Raw genomic sequence first — 24,310 nt, 5'->3', positions numbered from 1 at the left:
ATTAATATTTTTTTAAATGTGCACAAGTACAGATGAGGGTTTGTATAATTAAATACTATAGTTGCTTACCTGAAAGATTAGTAGATTACAGATTTAGTTGGAGCTGTATTTTGTGACATGGCACCTGAAAAAGCTAATATAGTTTTAGGCATTATGTACAGGCTGTGGAAGATGGTAATTCCACCTGCTTGCTGGTCAGATCCCATCAGGAGTGTATTTAGTTCTGAAAGCTACATTTTAGGAAAATCAGAGAGCATCCCAAGAAGGCCCCTGAGATCTTAAGATTATCATTTGAAAAAATTGAGGATGTTGAGAGCATAATAAGGCTCTTTTTAAAAACTAGTTGCTGCTAGATGGAGAAGGGGGAATAAATCCATATTTCTTGGCCCAAGAGTTTAGAACTAAGCAAAATGTGTGAGCAAATTTAGATCCTACAGAAGGAAAATCCTAACTAACAGCTATCACAAAATAGAGTGGTCTGTTTTGGAAGTGAGTAGATTCTCACTGGAAATCTTCAAACAAAGCCTTGAGATTGACTTTGAGATTGAGATTGTAAATAAATTTTATTCTGGATTGTGGTTAGATCAGATGATCTCTATGGTTTCTTCCAACTCTTGAAATTTGAAGAAAAAGAGAGATTGGAAGACAGCCAATATTGGGACTAGAGGCAAGAAGTAATATGGGAAAGAAGTGATGAACTCAACTCATTTATTTATAGATGAGGAAATCAAGACCCTAAAAAATTAAATGATTTACCTATCTGTGGTCATGTTGGTAGTAAATAGTAGCCTAGATCTTCTGACTCAAAATAATGTCTTTTTTTTTTTTCCATTTTTCATTTTGTAGTACAGTTATTTATTTGTGTCTTTTGCCCATTTGCTAGATTTTAAACTTCTTGCGGTCAAGGAGGATCTCTCTCTTTTAAAATTTTCTTCACTTATAATAAGCAAAAGAACCTTCAAAACTTAAGCATTTCTTCTAGATGACTCCACTCTTTGCATTTTTAGTTTATTAAATAAAACATGTGAATATATGCCTAATTAAAACTCATATAACCTTACAGTTCCAGTTGCTTTTGTAAGTTCATCATAAACATTTTAGACATTGAGGTCTCTGATACATAATATCACTTTGCTAAATAACTCTGTTTTTGTACTTTTTTTTAGAGGCTTGACAGTAATGTTTGAAATAATGAAAACATATGGCCACACTTATGAAAAACATTGGTGGCAGGATTTATTTAGAATTGTCTTCAGGATCTTTGACAATATGAAACTACCAGAACAACAAACTGAGGTAAGAGAACAACAGAGTTTTCATGAGGACTACAGTTAAGAAGCAGCTTTTTATTCTTCTGCAAACAAATTTCCATATGTTGCATTAAACAGTTTGACATGAAAATAAGCCTCAGGCAATCTTCTTAAAACAAGATAGTGTTAGAATGTCTTCATAAACCAGAATGTTGTTTGTGGGATAGAACTGTATAAATTAATTGCTTTGGTTTAATCATTATATAGCTATTATCGATTTGCCTTTTTTTTTTTTTTTCCATTCAAATTTGTCACTGTATCTATAAAAGAAGAAGAATATATTTCTCTTTAACTTCAGGTGCTTCCTTATTCTTAAGTGAGAAAGGAACACCGACAAATTCTTTTAATTGTTTTCTTTTAAATATGTTATTTCATAAGGTTTAAAGTTCTGTCATGTTTTTTCAGAACTTTGTAAAGATAGTTTTATGTCTTTTTCACTTTTCACTTATATCATTGTGCTAAGGTACAAACATAAAGGCCACATTTTTGTAAAATGTAAAAATACTATTTTTCTTGCATTTTATCAAAATACAGAAGTTGCTTCTCATTGGTTAGTAGTATATTCTCTTTATCTTTTTTCAGTGATCCCAAACAATATCAACAATAAAAAGGGAGTTTTATTTCATTTAGAAGTAATGTACAGTTACCGTTTCTTTTTACATAAGTTAGATAAATTTATATTTAACCCCTTCTCTTAACTTATTTATTATTAATTATTTAACTCACCTTTATCTTATTCTCCTGTGTTTTGAGGTCATAATCAGTATGAGGTTATTTGAATGTGTATGTGCAGAAATTGTAAAGTTATATCCTTATAATTAGTGAAAAAAAGTAGATTGCTTAATCTGTTCTAGCCACATATTGAACATTTTTATTTATATAATAAATAGTGCTAGCATGAAAAAGTGAATTAGAATAGTTAGAAGCCTAGGGGTGGGATCCTTTGATAAGGTATAGCAAAATGTGTTTAAATTTTTTTTTTTAAATTTTAGCAATTCATACTATTGGCATGAAATTCATTTGTCTTTTTATTCTTTTTACTGCCAGAAAGCTGAATGGATGACAACTACTTGCAATCATGCACTTTATGCAATCTGTGACGTATTCACCCAATATTTAGAAGTACTAAGTGATGTCCTTTTGGATGACATATTTGCACAGCTGTACTGGTGTGTGCAGCAAGGTAGATTTGCACCAGACTTTATTAATGCAGAAATATTACTATGTTGATTTCAAATAAATAAATGATTGTTTTCTTTTCTAGATAATGAACAGTTAGCACGGTCTGGTACAAACTGTTTAGAAAATGTCGTCATTCTGAATGGTGAGAAATTTACTCTAGAAATTTGGGATAAAACTTGCAGCTGCACTCTGGATATCTTCAAAACTACAATTCCACATGCGTAAGAAGGCTTTGTATTAATTTCATATATATGTGCATATTTAATGCTGAGCATTAGATTTTATTATATTTAATGATTTCTTTTTAAGGCATGTCTACACTACACATTGAAGCCCCATAACAAAATGCAGCTTTTTCTAAGTGACAACTTGTATAAATAGTATAGTATCAAAAAACAACACAAATTCATATTCTAGAAAATGCAGCATTTATTTTTACTATCTTATAGTAAAAATATAGTATCCTATAATAAAGAACTATCCTATGTGGCAATATTGAAATAAAAGAGACCAAATGAACAGTCACATTCAGTATTTCTGGTTTAGAATTAGAATTTAGATTTCCTGACTCAGTGGTTCTGGAAGCTGCTGTCTTTTTCCCAGAGAATTTTTATTCCATATCTTTATTTTAGTAAATTAATGTGTAAATTGTAACTTAGAGTATATTTTATTTTTGTTTTGTTTCTAAAAGAGCACAATTTTTTTTTTATGTTATATAATATTTCCCTGGAAATCCATTACTAGATTTATCCCTTAGTTACATTTTTAAAAGGGACTGGCATTTTTACAATATATTTCTACAGTTTAATAATTTAATAACATTTTTCTATGGCTTTCATAATTTTATAAGGTAACAAGTCTCAAAAATTAAGAATGATTCTGTAGAGCCAATGGCTCAATGAATTAGGAGTTTTTTATTTGATAATGTTCTAGAAAAATAGAATTAGAATAGGATTGGAGATTACATTTCCTATATATATATTTTTTTGAAAATAATTTATATGAAAAAAATCAACTCTGATAATAGGTTGTGATGTGTGTGATACTTTTTTCCTTATAGTAATTTAATTAGTTTAAATTTATTTTCTCCATTTTAAGGTGTTCAAATTTACCAAAAGTGATGTATTTCTTATAATATTACTTATGTATATTCCTGTTATTCCTGGTAGAGCTGAGACATTAAACTTAAGTAAAGCTGCCTTTTTATACTTTAGACCAGAGCTTCTTATACTTTTTCCATTTGCAATCCCTTTCAACCCAAGAAATTTTTATGTGATCCTGGGCATATAGGTATATAAAATGGGTATACAAATCAAACATTTACTCCTAACAAATAATAATTTTGTGACACCCCCCCCCCCATTCAGTTATGAAATCCCATACGGGGTTGTGACCTCACAGTGTAAGATGTTGGGCTTTAGAAAACATGAGGGGTGTTAAATAAGGGCTTTTCCTGCTAAGTTTTCTGATAAAGTATATCTGAAATAATAATAATAATAATAACTCCAAATATTCAATTGATATGTTCCCAGAAACCAGAGTTTTAAAAAGAGTTATACCTTATTTATTTTAACATTTATTAAAAAAAAAAAATTGAGTACCCAGTTCTCAGCCCTTCCCCCCACTCAATAAGATGACAAGCATTATACATATGAAGTCATACAAAATTATATTAGCCATGCTGGTTTTTTTTTTTTTTTTTTTGTTTGTTTGTTTGTTTTGTTTTGTTTTGTTTTTGAGGCTGGGGTTAAGTGACTTGCCCAAGGTCACACAGCTAGGAAGTGTTAAGTGTCTGAGACCAGATTTGAACTCGGGTCCTCCTGAATTCAGGGTTGGTGCTCTATCCACTGCTCCACCTAGCTGCCCCATGTTTTGTTTTTAAACAAAAAATAAATAAAGTGGAAAAACTATGTTTCAGTCTGCACTCAGCATCAATTCTGTGTGTGTGTGTGTGTGTGTGTGTGTGTGTGTGTGTGTGTGTGTGTGTGTGTGTAATTTTTTTTTTATGAGTCTTTGGGAATTATCTTGCATTATTGTACTGATTAAAGTCTTTCACTAAGTCACCAAGTTCAGCTAAGTCTTGTTTTGTTGTTGTTGTTGTTGTTGTTTTTGAGGCTGGGGTGAAGTGACTTGCCCAGGGTCACACAGCTAGAAGTGTTAAGTGTCTGAGACCAGATTTGAACTAGGGTCCTCCTGAATTCAAGGCTGGTGCTCTATCCACTGTGCCACCTAGCTGCCCCTCAGCTAAGTCTTTCACAATTAATTTTCCTTATTTCAGTTAGCATATAGATTGTTCGCCTGGTTCTGCTCAATTCACGTTGCATCTGCTCATATAAGTCTTCCCACGTTTTTTATGATCCATCCCTTTTGTCATTTCTTATAACACAATAGTATTTCATCACAGTCACATAATACAACTTGTTCAAATATTTCAAATCTGATGGGCATCCCTTCGATTTCCATTTCTTTGCTACCACAAAAAAGAGCTTCTAAATATTTTGTATATGTAGATTTTTTTTCTTTTTTTCTTTGATCTCTTTGAGATAAAGACTCAGCAGTTCATTTCTGGCTCAAAAGATAACATACAACTTTATAAGCTGTTTATTTCTAGCCTGTCATTTTCCTTTTTTTTTTTTTTTTTTTTGTCATCTTAGTCTGATAGGTTATAAGGTAATTCCTCAGAGTTGTTTTACTTTGCCTTCTTTTGTTTCTTTTGTTTTAATTTGCCATCTTTGATGGTTTTGATTTCTTTTTCTGAAAACTATATACTCTTTTGACCATTTATCAATTAGAGAATGACTTTTATTTTTATAAAAATTTTATAAAATTGACTTAACTCCTTATCTGTTTGAAAAGTGAGGTCTTTATCAGAGAAATTTGTAAAAAAAAATAATAATTTTAAATCCCAGTTTCCTACTTTCTAATTTTGTCTGAATAGGTTTTGTTTCATATAGTCAAAATCATTTTACCTCCTGTCATCCTTTTTTACTATTGTTTGGTTATAAAATTTTCCTTTATATATAGATCTGACATGTATATTTTTTCCATACTCCCCTAATTTGGTTATAATATCCCCTTTTCTGTCTAAATCATATGTTCATTTTGACCTTATCTTTGAAATATAGTGTGAGATTTGGGTCTATGCAGATACAGTATTTCATTGACTTTCTTTGGTAGAACTTCTAACAGGAGACCCCTGATAAATGATGTAAAATCATCTATTTAAATCCTTCTGTATCTGAAGCTGTGTTTAACCTTAAGATGTCTGTATCACTAATGTACTTTGCTTTTTGTGACATTGTAGTCTTGAGGGAAACAGAGTAGTTTTCTTATCCATTTTAAAAAGAGTTCTGTGTTACAGAATTTCTTATTATCTCTGTTATAGATTCTTAAAAGATATATCTGGGAGTAGGTGCCCTAACATATTGCAGTTCCAGGTCCTTGAAGATGACGTTATATATTTTCAAATAATAATTTGATCTTAAATATTTAGAGTACCAAGAAACTTCCTCTCAGATCAGGCCTTACTGTGTAGTTAATTCTGACTTTCTACTCTCAAAATTGTGTGAGTTGCTCTGGGATCTTCACTACCACTCTACCAAATCCCAAGACTTCCCTGACATGACTTGGCATTAGGCTGCCTACACAATCATGTTTTGAAGTCTTACATTGAAAAATATTCTTTCACATTATTTAATGATTCATTTGCTAAAACTATCATTATATCCTTTTCATGACAAGGGGATGACCCTGGATTTTAAAAGGTAGTGTCTGTGATAGAAAAAAAAACCTATAGCAAATCCTATACCACACTGGAAAGTCTTCAAGGATTAGCAAAGTGTATGTCTGATATATATAATCTAGCTCAGTGTAGAAGATTAATATGCCGGTTGCAGGGCAAGGTATTTTCTTTTGGCCATATCAATTCTGGAAGAACAAATTCAAAGGGAATTGGCCGGGGAAAATTCATATTGAATAAATTACAGATCCTTGACGTGCAAAAATAATACTTGTATTAGTTTAAAAGTTTTATCTTTGGGAGGGGGGATTTTTTTTTATTCTATAAATAAGATGATATTCAATTGATTTTTTTTTTTTTGGGGGGGGGGGGAAACATGTCCTGAAGAATTACCAGTTAATTATTTGCTTAAAATGCCTGGAAATAGTATGATTAGTATAGATTATCATTTTTAAAATGAAAGCTGTAGTTGTTTTTATGTCTATTTCAAAGCCTATATGATTTGTCACATCCCGTGGTGTATATATTTCTGGTATTTTGAAGGCTCTTGACTTGGCGACCTACTAGTGGAGAAACTGCTCCAGCATCTCCATCTGCTGTGAGTGAAAAACAATTGGTAAGTTTTATTTCAAAAAATACATCTGTCAATCATGATTTTTTACTTCTAATATGCCAAATCATAACTTTGTAAATTCTTATATTTAGGGTGTTTGCTCCCTTAAAGTGCAAAACCATTTTGTGTTCTTATTCTCTTTTATTGCCGAGTATCAGATTACAGCTTGTCACTTGTACTCATCTCCTATTTATATTTTTCATTATTATTCATTCTATTCTTTAATCAGAAGTACTAGATTTTTGTAGGTAATATTCACTCTTTTCTTTCCCCACTGTGTCCATTCTGGTTGGGCACCCAAAGGCCTCTTTTTCATTTCTGAACATTTCTGTGATGTGAGTATTGCCAGGTTAGGATAAGATCATTGCCTGCATAACTATTCTAGGAGGGTAGTTGTCAGCATTGGACAATAGACAAAATATTAGAGTGAGAGAAACTGTATTTGAATCCAGAGTCTTCTATTTAACTTCTGTTACCTTGAACAAATCATTCTTCTCTCTGAATCTAAATTTCCTCATTTGTAAAATCAATGTAAAGAACCCTTCAAACTCTAAGTCTTGTAATTCATCTAGCCAAAAAAAAAAAAACCCGTTTTAAACAAGAGTCAAATTCTAACTATGGTGTATATATAAGACTTTAAATCTTTTATCTTAATTAAGTATAATGTTTCTTTTGAAAATACTTTTCAAATAGCAAAATCAGTCCTTAACTTATTAAGTGCTTGCTATGTATTTATTAACATTAGACCTATAGCTGCAATAGATTTATAGTTCAAGTTGGGCCATAAACACAAGTTATGTGACACTGTCTTTATCACTTAACTTCATAATATAGCATCTATTTTCCAAGGTTGTTGTAGGGGAAAAGAGATAAAAGAACATTTATAAAGTCTTTGCAAACTTAAAAGTGCTATATAAGTGCTACCTATTATTATTGTCTTAATTGTTAATTATTATCATTATCATTACACTGCTAGGTACCATATTAAGCATTAGAAATAGGAGTACAAAAATAAAACAATGCCTGTTTAGATTAAATTAATTAATCTAGTCATTTCTGATTATATGGTCCTAAAGTAAGAGAAATTTAAAGGTGTGTAGAAAAAGATTAAATACTTATTTTATAATGATTGTTTCTAGGTGGGTGTTCCAAAATTTTAATTTTAATTGGAAAGATAGATTTTCAGTCATTAATGTATGTTATCTATGTAAGCCTTCAATCAGCAAGTTTCATTTAGCTCCTATCATGGGTCAGGCACTGTGCTAGCTTCTCAGGATTTTAATATAAAGAATAATAATTCCCATTTTTATTAGATAAATTAATCTAAATGTACCTGATTATATAGTTCTAAAGTAATAGAAAGCATTGAACCTAGAAATACTGACTTTTCACTTATAATAGTTATTTCTGTAAGAGTGTTCCAGAACTTAAATTTCTTCCAAAAAGTAAAATTTTAGACTTTTTCAATAAACTGTTTATCAGTCAGTAAGCATTTTCTTAAACTTCTACATGCCATGCACTGTGCTAACTAGCTATAGGAGAATGAAAAAGTCTTTGTCTTCAAGGAGTTTCAGCTGGGGATAAACCACTTGGCCACATCGAAGTTTTAGTATTCAGTTCAATCAGTTATTGAATGAATCAACCTTCCACTTTTAAAATAATGTCTTAAATCGGACAATTAATGGCATTGTACATAAGAGAAAACAACCTAGTTAATCCACTTAGGAAAGAATACAAAACTTCCAGCTATTAGATGAAAGGGAATGAAATGGTGGCTATTCAGAAAGTATGTTGGGATTGTCTGAAGAGACTCAGTCACAATTCATGGGTTTTGGTGCCAGCTGTACACTTGGCACTCAAGTGCCTGACCAGCTTGGTGATAAAATCTATTCCCGCCACACTGCTAGAGGTGAAGGAAGAGAGCCCAGACTCCCTTTCTTCATCCCTCTTTAGGCTACACCCAGAATTTTTTCTCTTGTGGCCTCATCTACTCCCCAAGTGCCTTCCTTCCTCTCCCTCCTGGGCCCATCCTCTTCATCTTCTGTCTTTTTCCATTAGAATTAAATCACTTGTGGGCAGGGCTTTTTTGTTTGGTTGTTTGGGGCTTTGTGTCACCAAGGCAGGCATATCTAATCACTCAACCATAGATGGAAATTAACTTGAGAAATGAGAAGCTGGGCTCTTTTCCAAATGTCAAGATCTTCAGATTTAGTTTCAGACTTTTTTCTGTCCAGGGCTCAGTGACTTGACCCCAAGAATGTTCTATCTCTCTGGTCTTAGCAGACCCAGCCCAGCTGGTGAACCATGGTGTGAGGACTTAATAAAACTGCCCTTTCCCTGACACTCCTACTAATAGAGGAGAGGTTTGTCGTCTTTATTTTAGGAAAGAAAGGCCCATCCATTTTATAAGTTATTCTTTACAAATTAATTTGATTTTTTCCCCCTCATTTGACATCTGTAAAGACTTAGGTATTTAATTTTTTAAAGCCTGATTGTTTATATCATCATTTATAAAGTGCTTTAAGGTTTGCAAAGTGATAATAACCCTAACCTATTATTATCCTCATTTTATGGATGAGTAAATTGAAGCAGACAGGCTAAGTAAGTCACTTATTTAGAATTACACAAATAATAAAGGTCTGAGGCTAGATTTGAACTCAGGTCTTTCTGCATCAAGACCCAACAGAGCAGTCACGTAGTTCTCTCACATAGGCTTTTTTCTAGCATATTGATCATGTTCCTACTAGTTGAAACCATCAGAAAAGTATCTTATGGCAGTAAAATGAGTCATTTTGCTAAATTTTTGTACATCTGATGGAAAAAAAAGTAAAAGTAAAAGCAAAAATAAAGAAGTATTTGTACCAAAAGAGAAAATGAATTGGAAGTTTGTTGGAAGAACTTGAAGAATTTCTCAAGAAATATTTAAATTTGATTGAATCTAGGTCTAGATTCTATATAATAAAATTCATTCACATAGAAGGCAATCTAAAAATTGTGCAAATTAAACTTCGGAACTTTTTTTGAAGAGTAGCTTCACTTTTGTGGGTGCTTTGTTTTATTGCTTTCTGATATTCAAATAAATACCTATTACCTGAGCACAAAACAAATAATGGCTAAAATCAGACAAATAAACTGTGAATTGGGTAATGAGAAAATATACCAATGATATGAATATTTTTCTTTAAGTAGTCAGATTGCTGGCATGTTTTGTTTTTTAAGTTGCTTTCTTAACAGACATAGAAGTTACCCTTGTGTTTATCCTAAACTAGGATAAGTGTGGGGGTTGAATACCCACCAAGTTCAATTAATAAATTCATTAATAAATGTCTCTGTGCTAGAAAACCAAGAACAGTGTAATGACGCAGAAACTGAGACGAGACAGAGGTTAGAGAGTTATAATAATTTAATTTATTGGAGAGTTGAGTCAGTTGAGTGGATTGGACTCTCATCTCCAAGTATTCAGTCCTGAATGTGGGGAATAGAAATTCTTTTTTTTTTTTTTTTTTTTTTTATTTTATAATTATAACATTTTTTGACAATACATATGCATGGGTAATTTTTTACAACATTATCCCTTGCACTTACTTCTATTCAGATTTTTTCCCTTCCTCCCCCAACCCCCTCCCCCAGATGGCAAGCAGTCTTATATATGTTAAATATATTACAGTATAATTTAGATACAATATATGTGTGTAGAACCGAATTTTTTGTTGCACAGGAAGAATTGGATTCAGAAGGTAAAAATAACAGTTTACATTCATTGGGGAATAGAAATTCTTTATAGGGAGACAGAAACAATGACATAATGGGGAAGCACCAGAGATGGGAAGGTTATCTGATATTCTGATGGAGAAAGGTATCTGATACCCTAATAGATTGGGATGGGGAGCAGCATCTGATATTCAAATATAAGATCTTTATCCTTATCAATTATTCTGATGATCAAGAGGGAAGGGTAGTATGATAGCCTGAGGTTTGGGGCAGAATGACTGAGGTAAGGTAGTTCAAGCAGACTGTGGCATTACAAAATAACTCCTAAAGTATAGAATTGATGTGCCTCTTAGTAAACATAATCTTGCCTGTGAGCATTATTTCAATGCCCTAAAAAGTACTTTGTATTTTATTTAGGATACAATATCTCAGAAATCAGTGGATATACATGATTCTCTCCAACCAAGATCTACAGACAACAGATACCCTACACAGTCCCCTGGGGGGTCTGTTATGAATGAGGAAAGCAACAAAACAAAGCTCTCAGCAAGTAAGTTACAGTGTCATCTTCCACATGTAAAAATTGCTAAATATATGGCTTAAGAAAGTAAAATTTTTCTTAATTAGAATAAAATTTTATTCTTTTTCTTTTTTTTTGATAGTTGTAATCTATACACTGCATGACATGACATTTTATCATTTGTTTTACTGTTCATTCAAATTAGCAAATTTCTATTGAATTATTAGAGGTAATATAGCAGACTAGAGTGAGCTCTGGGTCTGGATTTAGGAAGTCCTGAGGTCAAATCCCGTCCCAAATTCCATACTCATTTACTGTGTAACCCCCAAAGAAATCAGTCAACTGCTTGATGCCTCTGTTCCCTCATCTGTAAAATTAAGGAGTTGGACTAAGTGACTCCTAAAATCCTACCCAACTCTAAGATTATGATCTTGTGAATTGCTGGAATATGCAGTGTTGTGCATGGCAGCATAAGAAGCAAGGATTTTATAAAATGTTTCATTTATGATTTGGCACTCAGAACTAAACACAATTTTCCACATATCATCTGAATAGAACTTAAAATATATTCAGGTCTATTATTCCTAATCTTATAATCTGTATTTTTCCATCCCAAGATCCCCAATTTTTTTTTTTTTTTACTGTCAATAGCTCATTATTAATTTGTAATGAATTTGTAGTCTACTTAACACTTCATATGCTGCCCCTACCTCTCAAGTTTTTTTTTTTTTTTCAAGTGAACTATTACTTCTAGATAAGACCATCTTTTACTAGCAAAGGACATTTTTTTCTTTAATTCTGCTTCTTAACTTGCCTTGCTATTACCTAACTTTTCCCAACCTCTGATTCTTAGGGATATTTACTAATTAGCATCAGGAAGCATATTTCCTTAATTTTATTTTAGGTCCTTCAAACTTAACTTTAACCCTCAGTATTCTTATTAACTTATAATAAATTAAGCCATGTCTTTTCTTAAACTTGGGGAATTGGAATAGCTTTTTCTTTCACTAAGAAACCTCTTGTTAAATGTCCTTCTTTCTCTACTTTCTCTATCTTAGATAGAGAAAGTTTCCTTAGGGAAGGCAAGATGCAGGAAATTATTGACACAGAAAAGGATTGAATAGTTCAATATGTGTGATCTAATATGAATGTATTTAAAAGCCTGTATTTGAAAGACAGCATGACTGCGTTGGGTAGAGGAGTGTATTTGAAGTTCGAGAACTGAACCTTAGCTTTTCCACTTAATACCTGTATGATCATTGGCAGTTCATTTAAGTTCTTGGCTATGAAAGAAAGAAGAGTTTGATCTTTTTCTGTCCATCTCTCTTTCCCCTTCAAGCCCTGTACTTTTCTGTTTAGTGAATATCTGGGCATTTTTTTCCCCTTCATATTTCTTTGATGGTGGAAAAAGTTCAGTCTCAAGTAAAAGTTGGCAAATGACTAGAAACTTAAGACAAACTTAAAGAATTAGGTACTTCAAACATAGATGATAATCCAAGCTGAATGGATACCTTATTCATTGATATTTATAGTTCAAACATATATTTCTCTACTCCTTAGGAAAAGGATAAGGAATCTATTCTTATATGCTTTTGTCTTGCTCTGTTTATGAGTGATAAATGGCAGAAAGCAAGAGCATCTTTGGCCCTTACTCAGAAACTCCCATAGAAGCTGATTTGAAGATATGCTTAGTGCCCTTTTCCCTAAATGGTTTATGTTATTCCTGGCATAAAATTTATAATTAGAATTGTGAGTAATCCTACCATATATTTATTGAAAATAAAGTTTGAAAAATCTCTGATATGGAACATATCAATATTGCCTTTTGGGGGGGGAGGTAGTATGACTTTGTTACTAAGAACTGTAATTCTATAATGTTCTATAATACAATGCTTTTAAAGAGCTGTGATTTTATTATGTAAAAATCCTCCAGCAGCAGAAGTGGTGCATATTTTAGTATATAGTCATATAAGTTGCTTAGTGCAGAAAAAGTCATCACTTACTTGGAGGCTCTTTTTATGATGAATGTTCTTGATTTTAATTAAGCTAGTCCTCATGCAAGATTTTGCACTATTAACATAGCTTTTGAAAGCCCAAGAATACCTCATACCTAAAATGAGACAACTAAGATTTTAGAGTAGTTTTTTTGTTTTGTTTTGTTTTGTTTTTTTTAAATACTGATAAGGGAATTCATATAATATTCTATTCAAGATTTTAGTTATTTGGTCATTGACTTGATCAGTCATGTTTTCAGTTGGACTGTCTCCTGTTATAAACTTTCCAAAATGACAGTATGTTTGTTCTTGGTCTACTTAATTAATCATTCAATTTCTTTAAGTCCCACTTTAACAAATAATATGCAGTTTTTTATGTATAAATTAGCACCATAGTTTCTTCATTATTCCATGGCCACATTTTTCTTATGTTATAGAAAAAAATTTTCTTGTATTTTTATACTCTGGAAGACTTTTAGAAGTAGCTGAAAGTAATTGTTTCTGCATTGGTCATGGGTTTTCCTTTATAGAATTTCCAGAACAGAAACTGTTTGCTGCCCTATTGATTAAGTGTGTTGTACAGCTCGAACTCATCCAAACTATAGACAACATCGTGTTTTTCCCAGCAACTAGTAAAAAAGAAGATGCAGAAAATCTTGCAGCAGCACAGGTAACTGGAAGTATGAAAGCTTTCATCTTTACCTCCTTATTAATATTTGGAAGAGTTATCTACATACATAATGTTAATATGCATATTTTGTCAATCAAGCATTTTATTAAGCACTTAACAATAACTACTGAAGATACAAAGAAAAGCCAAAAAAGCCATAGTCATCAAGAAGCTCACATGCTAATGGGGGAGAGAGCATGGAAATAACTGTAATAATACAAAATATATACAAAATAAATGGGGGGGTAACATCAGAAAGAAGGAAATGGAGCTGGGAAAGACCTTTTGCAGAAAACTTGAATTTGAAGTTTAGAAGGTATTTTAAGAAATTATGCTTTATTTAAGAAATTTATAATTCATTTATTTAAGAAATTATGATTAACTGTACAAACTAATATCACTTGAAGTTTGAACTTCCCCATCACCAACCACCTTTTGGATGTCTTAAATTGGGTGTACTATAAAACTTCCAAAACCAAATTCATTACCTTTTACCTAGTTCCTCCTTCCCCCTTCTCTCCTCTTTCCCTTATTTTGTATCACTGGAGTCATCCCAGTTACCTGGGCTTACAATCCAGTGTCATTCTCAACTCCTCACTTGTGCTTACCCCATATATGTAGTCTGTTGTCATTACTGCTTTCCCACATCTCTCTTGTAGATCCCTTTCTCTTTACTCCCATATCCAATACCCTGATACAGTTCTTTATCACCTTTCAGCCTGTGTTCCCAGGACATCAGAGAGGTAATGCCATGAGAATTACTAGCAAGCAGAACTAGATTTAAGTGAGGGAGGACCAGCCTTACGTTCTCCACCAAAGCCATCAAGGTCCAGTGACAAGATATATATCTGGATGACTGAGAATGGCCTTTGATGCATGAGAGTCCATTTTACCTCCATGATAAATATAAAATATTCTATTTTGCATTTAAAACCCTTCATAGCCTTGGATTTTCCTGCCTTTCCAGTCATCTTTATGACTACCCTTCATGTAGTCTATGATGAACCTTAGACTGACCTATCTGTATTCTCTGCACAGAAAATTCTATATTCAGACTTAGTGACTTTTCACTTAATTATCTTTTGATGCCTGGATTCTTTTTTATTCTTTGTTTCTCTGACTTCCTGGAGACCTAGAGTTAAAGAAAGACAAAGACATAAATACACACGCATGTACATCCATATGCTACTGCATTTGCTCTGAGATGATCTCTTACTTGCACTATTATATCTTGTCTGTACTTACATATTTGTGTCATCTGTATTTTTGCTCTTCTTTGTCTCTGTAGTACTTAATAGTATCTAATATGTAAGAAATATTTATTAATAAATGCTTATTGACTGACTGAGAAGTATGTATATATGACTGTTTAGATTTTTAAGAGACTAAAATCTCTGCTGTGATTAGTTTAATTTCTTTTAAGTTGATTATTGCTTTTCAAAGTAGTAACCAAAGGATTTTTACCAAATACCTTTTATAAGTTAAAACATATGATGTAGTTGTGTAAAATAATCATTTCTCCTTTATCAGTGTAAATCTTTTTTATCCAGATTCCAGGATAGTGTGTATATTTTGTTTCTTGAAAGTAATAAAACGAAGCAATAAAAATGGCATGCATTTTAATTGCTAAAATCATTGGTAAAAATTTTCTGTACATTGGAAGAAGATATTAAAAACATTATAAAATAGTAAAAAACATGAAGAATGAGTTCAAATTTTACTGATGAATTTTTTTATTTTGTTATTGTTTTGGTCTTTGAAAGAGAGATGCAGTGGACTTTGATGTTAGAGTTGATACTCAAGATCAAGGAATGTACCGCTTTTTAACTTCACAACAACTTTTTAAGTTACTGGACTGTTTGTTAGAATCCCATAGATTTGCCAAGGCATTTAATTCAAACAATGAACAGAGGACTGCTCTTTGGAAAGCAGGTAGGTTCTTGAAGCTTTCTCACAATGATTTTGAAAGACTAAGTCATTATTTCTTATACTTGCTTCCATATTGATATTAATATTAATTAGTATTAGTTGGGGTCCAGAAAAAGAAATGAATGCCTTTTTTTTTCTTTTGATCTCTTAATACATGTATTTAAACATGTTTGTCAGTATGTTAATGTGCTATATTGCTGTCAGTACTTTGTTATATTTTCATTTGCTGAAAAAAGCAACTTTTATATTAATGAATTCAACTGACAAATAAATTACTTTTCATTTTCTTCTTACCTGTTTATGCTTTGAGTACTAGGTTTTGAGACAGACACTCTATGTTCAGATTCTTATTTTGCCATTTACTATATGACCCCTTTGAAAAAATCACTTAAATCTTTCTGAATTTCACTTTCTCCTTCTGTAAAATGAAGGAGTTGGACTTTGAGGTGCCTTTGGACTCTAAACACATTAAATATCCTGTTATGGGAAGATAACTATATGATAGACTTGGAAATACCTACTTTCAGCTCCTTAAAGACAGGATTATATTGTTATTTTGTCCTATGGCCTTGTCACATTCTATGATGAAACAGTTATTTCTAAAAGTATTTTCCAAGTAGAAATTTTACCTCTTTTTTTAAACTAAGAATATCATTCTATGAAAGCGTATCTTTTTTGAGAGATAAGAAATTCCTTTTTTAGATTTCTTTAAAAATAACAAATTTTGGTTTCCCTCAGCTTTATCTTCCTATGCCTCTTCAGATGCTTATCAGATGCACAGATAAACCAACTGGATTACAATAGCATCTGCTGTTAGACAGAATTAAGATCCATTCATCAAGTAATCATAAGACAGTAATTTTTTATATAATATACACATCGTGTGTGTGTGTGTGTTTTATACAAGAGGCTAAGCCTTCTATATGTAAGGCACAAATTTGGCATTGAAGATACTTATACAAAGAGGATAAAGCATTGCCTAGGCTAAAGAATCTTGTATTCTATTGGAGAAAACAAAATATAGACACATATGTACACATACCCATATTCACATGCAAGTGTATACAGAATAAATACAAAATAACCATAAAATTAAGCAGGTACTACTGAAGAGTTGAGAGAATCAGGAAAAGCTTCATACAGAGGATAGAAAAGAGTGGTTTCCAGGAGCCAAAATTGAGTTTTTTTCATAAATGTTGAATTTGAGATGTCTCTGGCACACCCACTTTGAAATATCCATTAGGCTACTGGTGGTGATATAGAACAAAAACATGGGGAGAGATTGTATTTAGATACATAAGACTGAATCGTTTGCATAGACATTTAAGCCCATGGAAGCTGACAGTACAGTCAGTGACAAAGTGGCTAAGGGAGAAAGAAAAGAGATCTTGATAAAAAGCCAGGGAGAACACCACCATACATATGATAAGTATGATGAACAAACAAAGGTAACTAAAAAAGAAGCAATCAGACTGTTTAGAGGAGAATCAGGAGAGATTAGTGTTCACCAAAACTTGAGAGAAAAGAAGTATCCAGAAGGGAGAATGATCAGAAATGTTAAATAAGGCAGATCAAAGAGGATGAGAATTGAGAAAATACCATCAGATTTGCAAATCATAAGATCTTTGGTAATATTGGAGACAATAGTTTCCTTTTCATCAAAACAAAAACAGGTTAAGAAGTGAATAAAGGGTGCAGTGAAAGCAATGCATAAAGATAAATTTTCTAGGAATTTGAGAAATAAAGGAGAAATATGATAAAAGTTTGATTGGGTAAGGATCTTGACAGGCTAAAATTGTGAGCTAGATCTAACAAGATTAAATTTAATAGAAATAAAAGTAAAATTCAAGTTAAGTTAAAAAAAAACTATGAATACAGGTTGAAGGAAGTATAATATAGCAGCAATTCCTAAAACTTCAGTTTTTCTGTTAATCTAATTGCCAAAAATGTTGATGTGATCTCAAACAGACCATTTAATCTGTGAAGGATTTGAACAAACTAGAGATGTTTAGCTTAGAGAAAAGTCTAAACATCTTTTTAGCCTTTTCTGTGTTTATGTATTTGAAATATTATCATCTAGAAAGAGAATTAGATTTACTCTGTAATAGCTGCACATGATTTGAACACCTGGAGCTCAACAAGGTAGATTTCTAATAGGGTATAGACTACTTTACAAATAATGATTTCCTGGTTCCTAACCATATTCAAAATGAAGTTAGATAAATTGTCATATATGTATAGATAGGTTTTTTTGATTCAGAGATGCTTTGGTTTGGTTGATCTCTGATATTCTGATTCTAAGATTCTTTGATTCACATGTTATATAGACAAGGAGAGGATCTTGGCTGTCTTTCTTAAAATTTTAGTGAAGGACCTACATTATATTCTCTATAGGAGTTAAAAAGACAATGTCAGTTCAGTTATCCATTATTTCTCAGATATTACTTACTTTCTCCTCTCTCATGCCACTATCCCCTTAGCCTCAATTTCAGAAATATTTGCAGGATTTTTCTATTTTCATAGAAAGGAGAACCATAGAATATTTCATGTTTTACAGCCTGTTTACAAAATCAGACTGTAGAAGTCACCTGCAAATAAAATGATGCAAAACATTGCCCACCTAATGATGTCTTTAAAATATAATTACACTCAAAAACAGACCCACACATACATAGTTCTGGTAGTCTGTGCAATTCTACTCAATTGTGTCCCTGTAGAATCAATTGTCTCCATAACAATTTCTCCTAGATACATGCTGCAGAACCTATTAATATATATACTATATAATATAAAGAGATGATTGTATTTTCTGAGATTTCTTAGAGGCACATATCAGAAATTGCTCAAGGAAAGATAAAGTAACAGAACTTGACCAGTTTTTGAGCCTTGGAAATCTTTGAATTCCTGTCATAATGGCAGTCTTTAATTTCCTTAATTTAATGTATATGATTTCAACATTTCTCTTTTAATACTATATTTAATACAAGTTTCCTACATTACATCAAAAGGAAATAGATTTTTTCAACTTATGCTTCCAGGAATCTATGACTTCATCTCTGTTCCTTCCAGCAATAAAGATGACAGCCCATCCTTGCATTCTTGTCCCATTTGACTTTTGTTCATGTACTCCCTATACTTTTTTTGTTGGAGGTGCACTGAATGTAGACAAATCAAATCTTTACTGATAAGTCATCATTTCGTGACCCCCCAAATTCAGTTATGCAATCTCATTTTGGGTCACAACCCACAGTTTAAGAAGCTTTGGTGTAAGTTAGAAGTGATGACAAGATCCAGAGCATCTGAGTGTGCCTGAGGAGAGTCATGGGAATTGGTAACGTGATTTAAAGGTGTTTATAGAAGTATCATTGTTGCAGTCCTTTGATGTAAGGGAAAGAGTTGAAAAACAGAAAAATTGTAAGCAGCTGAATTCATTAAGAAAGAAAGAAGAGTGTCCTAGATGTGTATAGGCAGTAGCTACCAGGATTTTGATTATATTGGAAATACAAATTATGTGAACCTCAAAGAAGATGGTGGTAGGGAAAGAATCTGAAAGTGTGGGACAAAGAGTGTTCTAACTCCTACCATCACCATTCATGAATTGGGAAGAGTGAGTGAAAATGCAGCCAGCACTGGAAAGGATAAGCAAGGAATCTATGTCACCTGGAGGAAGTCAGGATGTGTTAAAGGTGAAAGAAGGGAGAAAGGAAGAGTTAGTTAAGGTGAAATCAAGTTTTCTGCCTGTGGAGTAGGCATAGTTATATTGTGATTCTCTGGTGTTTACCTGTGCTAACTTGCCTGAAGTCAGTTATGTTAAGTTCATTTTATTGGTGGAACATGCCCTGGGAGATTATTGGAACCTTGCCACCAAAGGTATAGGAACAATATTATTCTATATAGGCCATGGTTTTACTTTAAGAAAGCAAGGAGTCTATCCTTAAGGCTGTCCTTAATAGACTTGTAGAGCTTAGGGTTCTGACAGGAGTTCTAAACTTTTTTATGACGTGGATCTCTTTGACAGTCTAGAATATACAATGTTATTTAATATAATTGATTTCTTTCTCATGGAGATATGTGGATGCCAAATTACGAGCCCTTGTGCTATATAAAAGCCTTCCTTAATTTGGAGTCAGGGCTTTGGAGTTTGTAGTAGAATTGTTATATATTGTTGGTGATTGTCATGATGAATGCAAAAGTAAAGGAGAAAGAAAAGTAGTATTATTTTAATGTAATGAATTATGTCCTTTCAGGATATCTATTTTTATTGTTCTTGAAAGATTTATTATATTCTAATATTCTAATCCCAAACCAAGAAGCATCTGATAGAATAAACGTAGCTAGAATACAAGATATTAATTTTTGCACTAAATAAAATTATCCAAAACTGTTTTCATAAGCTAAAACATTAGGTTGAATGTAATTAGATGAAATGAAATATGGGTAAGTGTAAAATTTTTACATTGGGTTAAAAATGGGATTTCACAAGTACAAGATTAGAGTGACATGATTAGAAAATAATTATTTTGAAAAAGATATATGGATTTTAGTGTACTTTTAAACTCAGTGTCAGCAGGGTGACAACCAAAAAAATCAACTGAATCTTGGTATACAATAAGGGAGGCATAGCTCCATGAATACAGAGGTAATAACACTGTATCTTGCTGTGTTTTTTATCAAAGTATTGTATTCAGTTTGAAATGTGCCTAATTAAGAGAGAATCCAGAATTATGGAAGGCCTCCTCCAGTTCATTGCCCATGCAGAAAATGAAAATGTTTAGGCCATCTATAATAGCTATCTTTCTTCAGTTATTTAAGGGTTAGCATATGGAAGAGGAATTAGACTTGTTCCCATTTGGTCACAAAGAACAGAACCAGAAGCTAAACTTTTGATGTTACTGAGAGGTAAATATAGAAACTAATGTGAGAACTTGACTTTTATGGAAATGTTTTGCATAACTTCACATGTGGTTTCTTGATTGTGGGTGGGGATAAGGGAGAGAACTAGAACTCAAAAATTTTAAAAACAAATGTAAAAAAATTTTTAATGTAATTGGGGGAAAACACTAAATAAACAACAAAACAACAACAACAACAACTTATGTGTGAGGACAAACTTCTTAATCTTTACTTTAACAAAAGCTATCCATAATGGAATGGCTTAACCTAGGAAGTGATTCCTGCTAATTTGAACATAAACCTGAATGGTGACTTAATTGGATATCTTATATCAAGCAGCCAAAAACAGAAGAGTTCTTTTATCAAGGATCACACAAAATTTAGCAACTACAATTGTAAAGTAGAGGAGATCTTGCATTATACTCGGTTCAGACAAAAGTAAAAGCTTACAACCAAAAATAACTTATCCTGCAAAACCCTTAATGAAATAGTGAACCTTCAAGCATTTCTGAAGAACCAACCAGATCTGGGGAGCTTTGAGATGGAAACACAAGAGTCAAGAGAAAAATTGGAATGGGAAATACATTTGAGCATTTGTAAAGGGATATGTCTTGACAAATTACTTACAATTTGATTAGAAATAAATATTCCTTCAGAAATCCTATTGTCCTCATATGGTCTTTAAGAGAATACAGTTAAGACAAACAGAAGATGGGTTTTTGTTCTGTTTTGATGGTCTTAAGAGGAAAAAAGAAGGGAATGAGGAACATACTAGGCTTAGGATGGGAAAGAATTTACTATCTAATATAGTTAAGATATGGGAAGTGAGTATATATAGAGGAAGGGCCAAGGATATAGGATTGTTAATTTGAACAATCTGAAAGTTGAACACAATTATACACTTGTATATATACACATATACATACCCACAAACGTTTGGTATAGAAATACCTTTAGTTCAACAGTGAAATAGATACAGATTTGTTGGGGATTGGAGAAATGAGGAAGGGTAGGATCTGTGAGTCATTAAAAAGTTAAACTCCCAAGAATTCGATGATGGATCCTGAAGAAGAGTAAAATCATGTGATGCTGGTTGGCCAAGGGGATGGAGTATGGGTTTGTGTGTCTATTGTTAAGTATATTTCAGTAATCACTTTCTTGAAAAGAGAGAGACAGACATCAGAGAGCCAGTAAGGAGGGAAATATGCAATTAACGATCATAATTGTGAATCAGGTAAACTCACCCACAAAATGGAAAAGAATATTAAAATAGATTAGAAAGCAGATTCTAACCATAAGGATAGTGCCTAACACAAAACCAGTACTGAATAATGCTTATCATTGGCCTGAGTCAATAAAAGGAATATCTGTCCTCTATTTCTGTGAACCTAAAAACAAGTTATTCTTTTTGTCTTACAGAAATCCATTACTACTTAAGACCTAAATAAATAAACGAAGTCAAGAGAGAGGCTCTTTTTTAAAAAAAATGATCTCCTCTTGAATAATATTTGCCCTTTGGACCCAAGTTGGCACTTATCAGATTTGCTTTTCTTCTCTTTCATACATGTTCAATTGTGTCTACCTCCTTGTGTCTCCATTTGGACATGGTCTGCCATTTCCTTCTGCAGCTAATTTTATAGATGAAGAACCTGAAACAAATAGGATTAAATGACTTGTCCAGGATCATACATACATACAGTTAGTATCTGGGGCTGGATTTGAACCCAGAGAAATGAGTCTTTCTGACTCCAGACCCAGCACTCTGTCCATTGTGCCACCTAACTGTTTTTTTCTAGTGTCCATTGAAGGTCTTGGATGTTATTTGGTGGCACAAAGATGACCTAGGAACCTAAGTTCTGGGACATACTTTTTTTTTGCAAAAGGCAGTGGAATAGGTCCTGGTGACAAATAGATTTAAACTAAATTTAGAGAAACTAATCCCAGGTTGGATTTTTCAGCCAGAACTGAAACTCTTTATACTTGTCTGTCAAGTCACATATATTCCTCAGATATAGACCTCTAGATATCTTCTCTGTCTGTGCTTTTGTCCTGATTGTCCTCCAATAGCTATGTTTTCTCCTATTCACCTCACATTTTAGAATTCTTCATTCCCTTCCAAACTCAGCTTGAATACCACCATAAGATATTCTTTCTCTTCCCAAATTGCTAGTGGCTTCCCTCCTCCAAAGTTACTTTATATATGCTTTTTTGTAGGGGGGGGAGGGGGTGTGCTTGTGCACTTCTCTCTTTTTTAGAATGAAAGCTCATTAAAGTCAGGGTTTTGTGGGGTTTTTTTTTTTTTTTTTTTTTGGTTTTTTGTTGTTTTTTTTTTTCATTTTTCTTTGTATCTCCATTTGCTAGCTTAGTACCTAACACAATCAGTATTGAGTAATGCTTGTCATCCATCTTAAGTCAATAAAAGGACTATTTATAATATTCCAACTATGAAAATCTGAGTTATCTTAGGTGCCTTATTTTTCTGCTCCTCTTCCCCCACCCCAAGTTCTGCTTTTTAGCTTTTTGTTCCATCCTTAAAATAGCATTTGGTTCTGTTTGATTATGAAAATTGATATTGAGTTTGAAGAAAAAATGTCATTATGTGGACTTGTTTCTATTCAGATTTACTTCATAAAACACTTCATTACAAACCATTTCACCCTTACTTAAAAAGGACTTCAGGAACTGCATTTGGACATACCTTCCTTCTTTGCTCAGTCTTGACCATTTTTCTAGTCCACCTCATACATGCCTCTTTTCCTCCTCTTGTTTAGACAATTTTCATCTTAATTCAACAAATATTTGTTAATGCCATATTTTGAGAGATGCTTTACCATCTTGGGAGTGGTAAAGGACATTCCTGGAAGCAATCTTTTATAGAAGTGAAAATGACCCTTAATCATTCATGAGCCATTTTGGCATTTAAAAGTGGTTTAAAGTTATATGGTAGAATTTCAGTTGTTAAACACAGAATAAAATGAAAAGCAATACTGAGGCTGGTGGCCTTCTCATAAATACCTGCCTGGGGGAGACAGCTCTTTGCCATACTTTTCCACTGTTCCTATGCAATTGGGAGCTGTCAGTCTGTCAATTTTTAGTACACTTGAAAGCTTGTGCCTTTCTATTCTCCAGTCAAAACTTGCTGGGCCTAAAGTAGCTCTGAGCTTTGAAATTGATGTGTAGAAACAAGTGAATGAAAATCTTCCTGGTAAAGTCAGTTGACACTTGACAATCTTTCCTTTCCTGCAGGTTTCAAAGGGAAATCTAAGCCCAATCTTCTCAAGCAAGAGACTAGTAGTCTAGCATGTGGATTACGAATTCTTTTCCGAATGTACATGGACGAGAGCCGAACCAGTGCATGGGAAGAAGTCCAGCAGAGGCTCTTAAAGTAAGACTGATTAATAATTATGATTCTTCTAATTTCCTCAGAAATATAGTAGACATAAAAATCACTTTAAAAATACCTAGTGATTACATTTAACAATATTTTTTTTTATCTCCAGGGAAATAGGTTTCATGATGAAAACCTGATTCTTAATTTGCATTTATGAAAAATGTTTAATTATTTCACTACTTGTCTTCAATAAAACTTAAAAGGTTTTACCCCAAAATGTTAAATTCAGGCCAGATCTGAAATTTTTTATCTTAAAACAATGTTTTATATTAAAAACTTTGCATTGATTTTAGAGTCTGTACTTGTAGAGAGAATACTTCTATTATTTAAATAAACCAAAGGAAAGCAGATTTTAAAG

General features: G+C 32.6%; 1 protein-coding gene across 1 annotated transcript in view; it reads left to right on the top strand.

The window, feature by feature from the left end:
* ARFGEF1 (ARF guanine nucleotide exchange factor 1) overlaps positions 1-24,310 on the top strand; it is a 160,340-nt gene that overhangs the window by 131,737 nt on the left and 4,293 nt on the right. The window contains exons 30-37 of the mRNA XM_074278822.1: positions 1,167-1,296; positions 2,358-2,493; positions 2,575-2,713; positions 6,775-6,847; positions 10,973-11,105; positions 13,600-13,739; positions 15,503-15,671; positions 23,808-23,946. Of these exons, the coding sequence (XP_074134923.1) occupies positions 1,167-1,296; positions 2,358-2,493; positions 2,575-2,713; positions 6,775-6,847; positions 10,973-11,105; positions 13,600-13,739; positions 15,503-15,671; positions 23,808-23,946 (1,059 nt within the window). The remainder of the gene's footprint in view (positions 1-1,166; positions 1,297-2,357; positions 2,494-2,574; positions 2,714-6,774; positions 6,848-10,972; positions 11,106-13,599; positions 13,740-15,502; positions 15,672-23,807; positions 23,947-24,310) is intronic.

The sequence above is a fragment of the Sminthopsis crassicaudata genome, chromosome 1 (genome assembly GCF_048593235.1).
Source record: "Sminthopsis crassicaudata isolate SCR6 chromosome 1, ASM4859323v1, whole genome shotgun sequence".
Lineage (NCBI taxonomy): Eukaryota > Metazoa > Chordata > Mammalia > Dasyuromorphia > Dasyuridae > Sminthopsis > Sminthopsis crassicaudata.
This window is presented reverse-complemented; position numbering and strand designations above follow the sequence as displayed.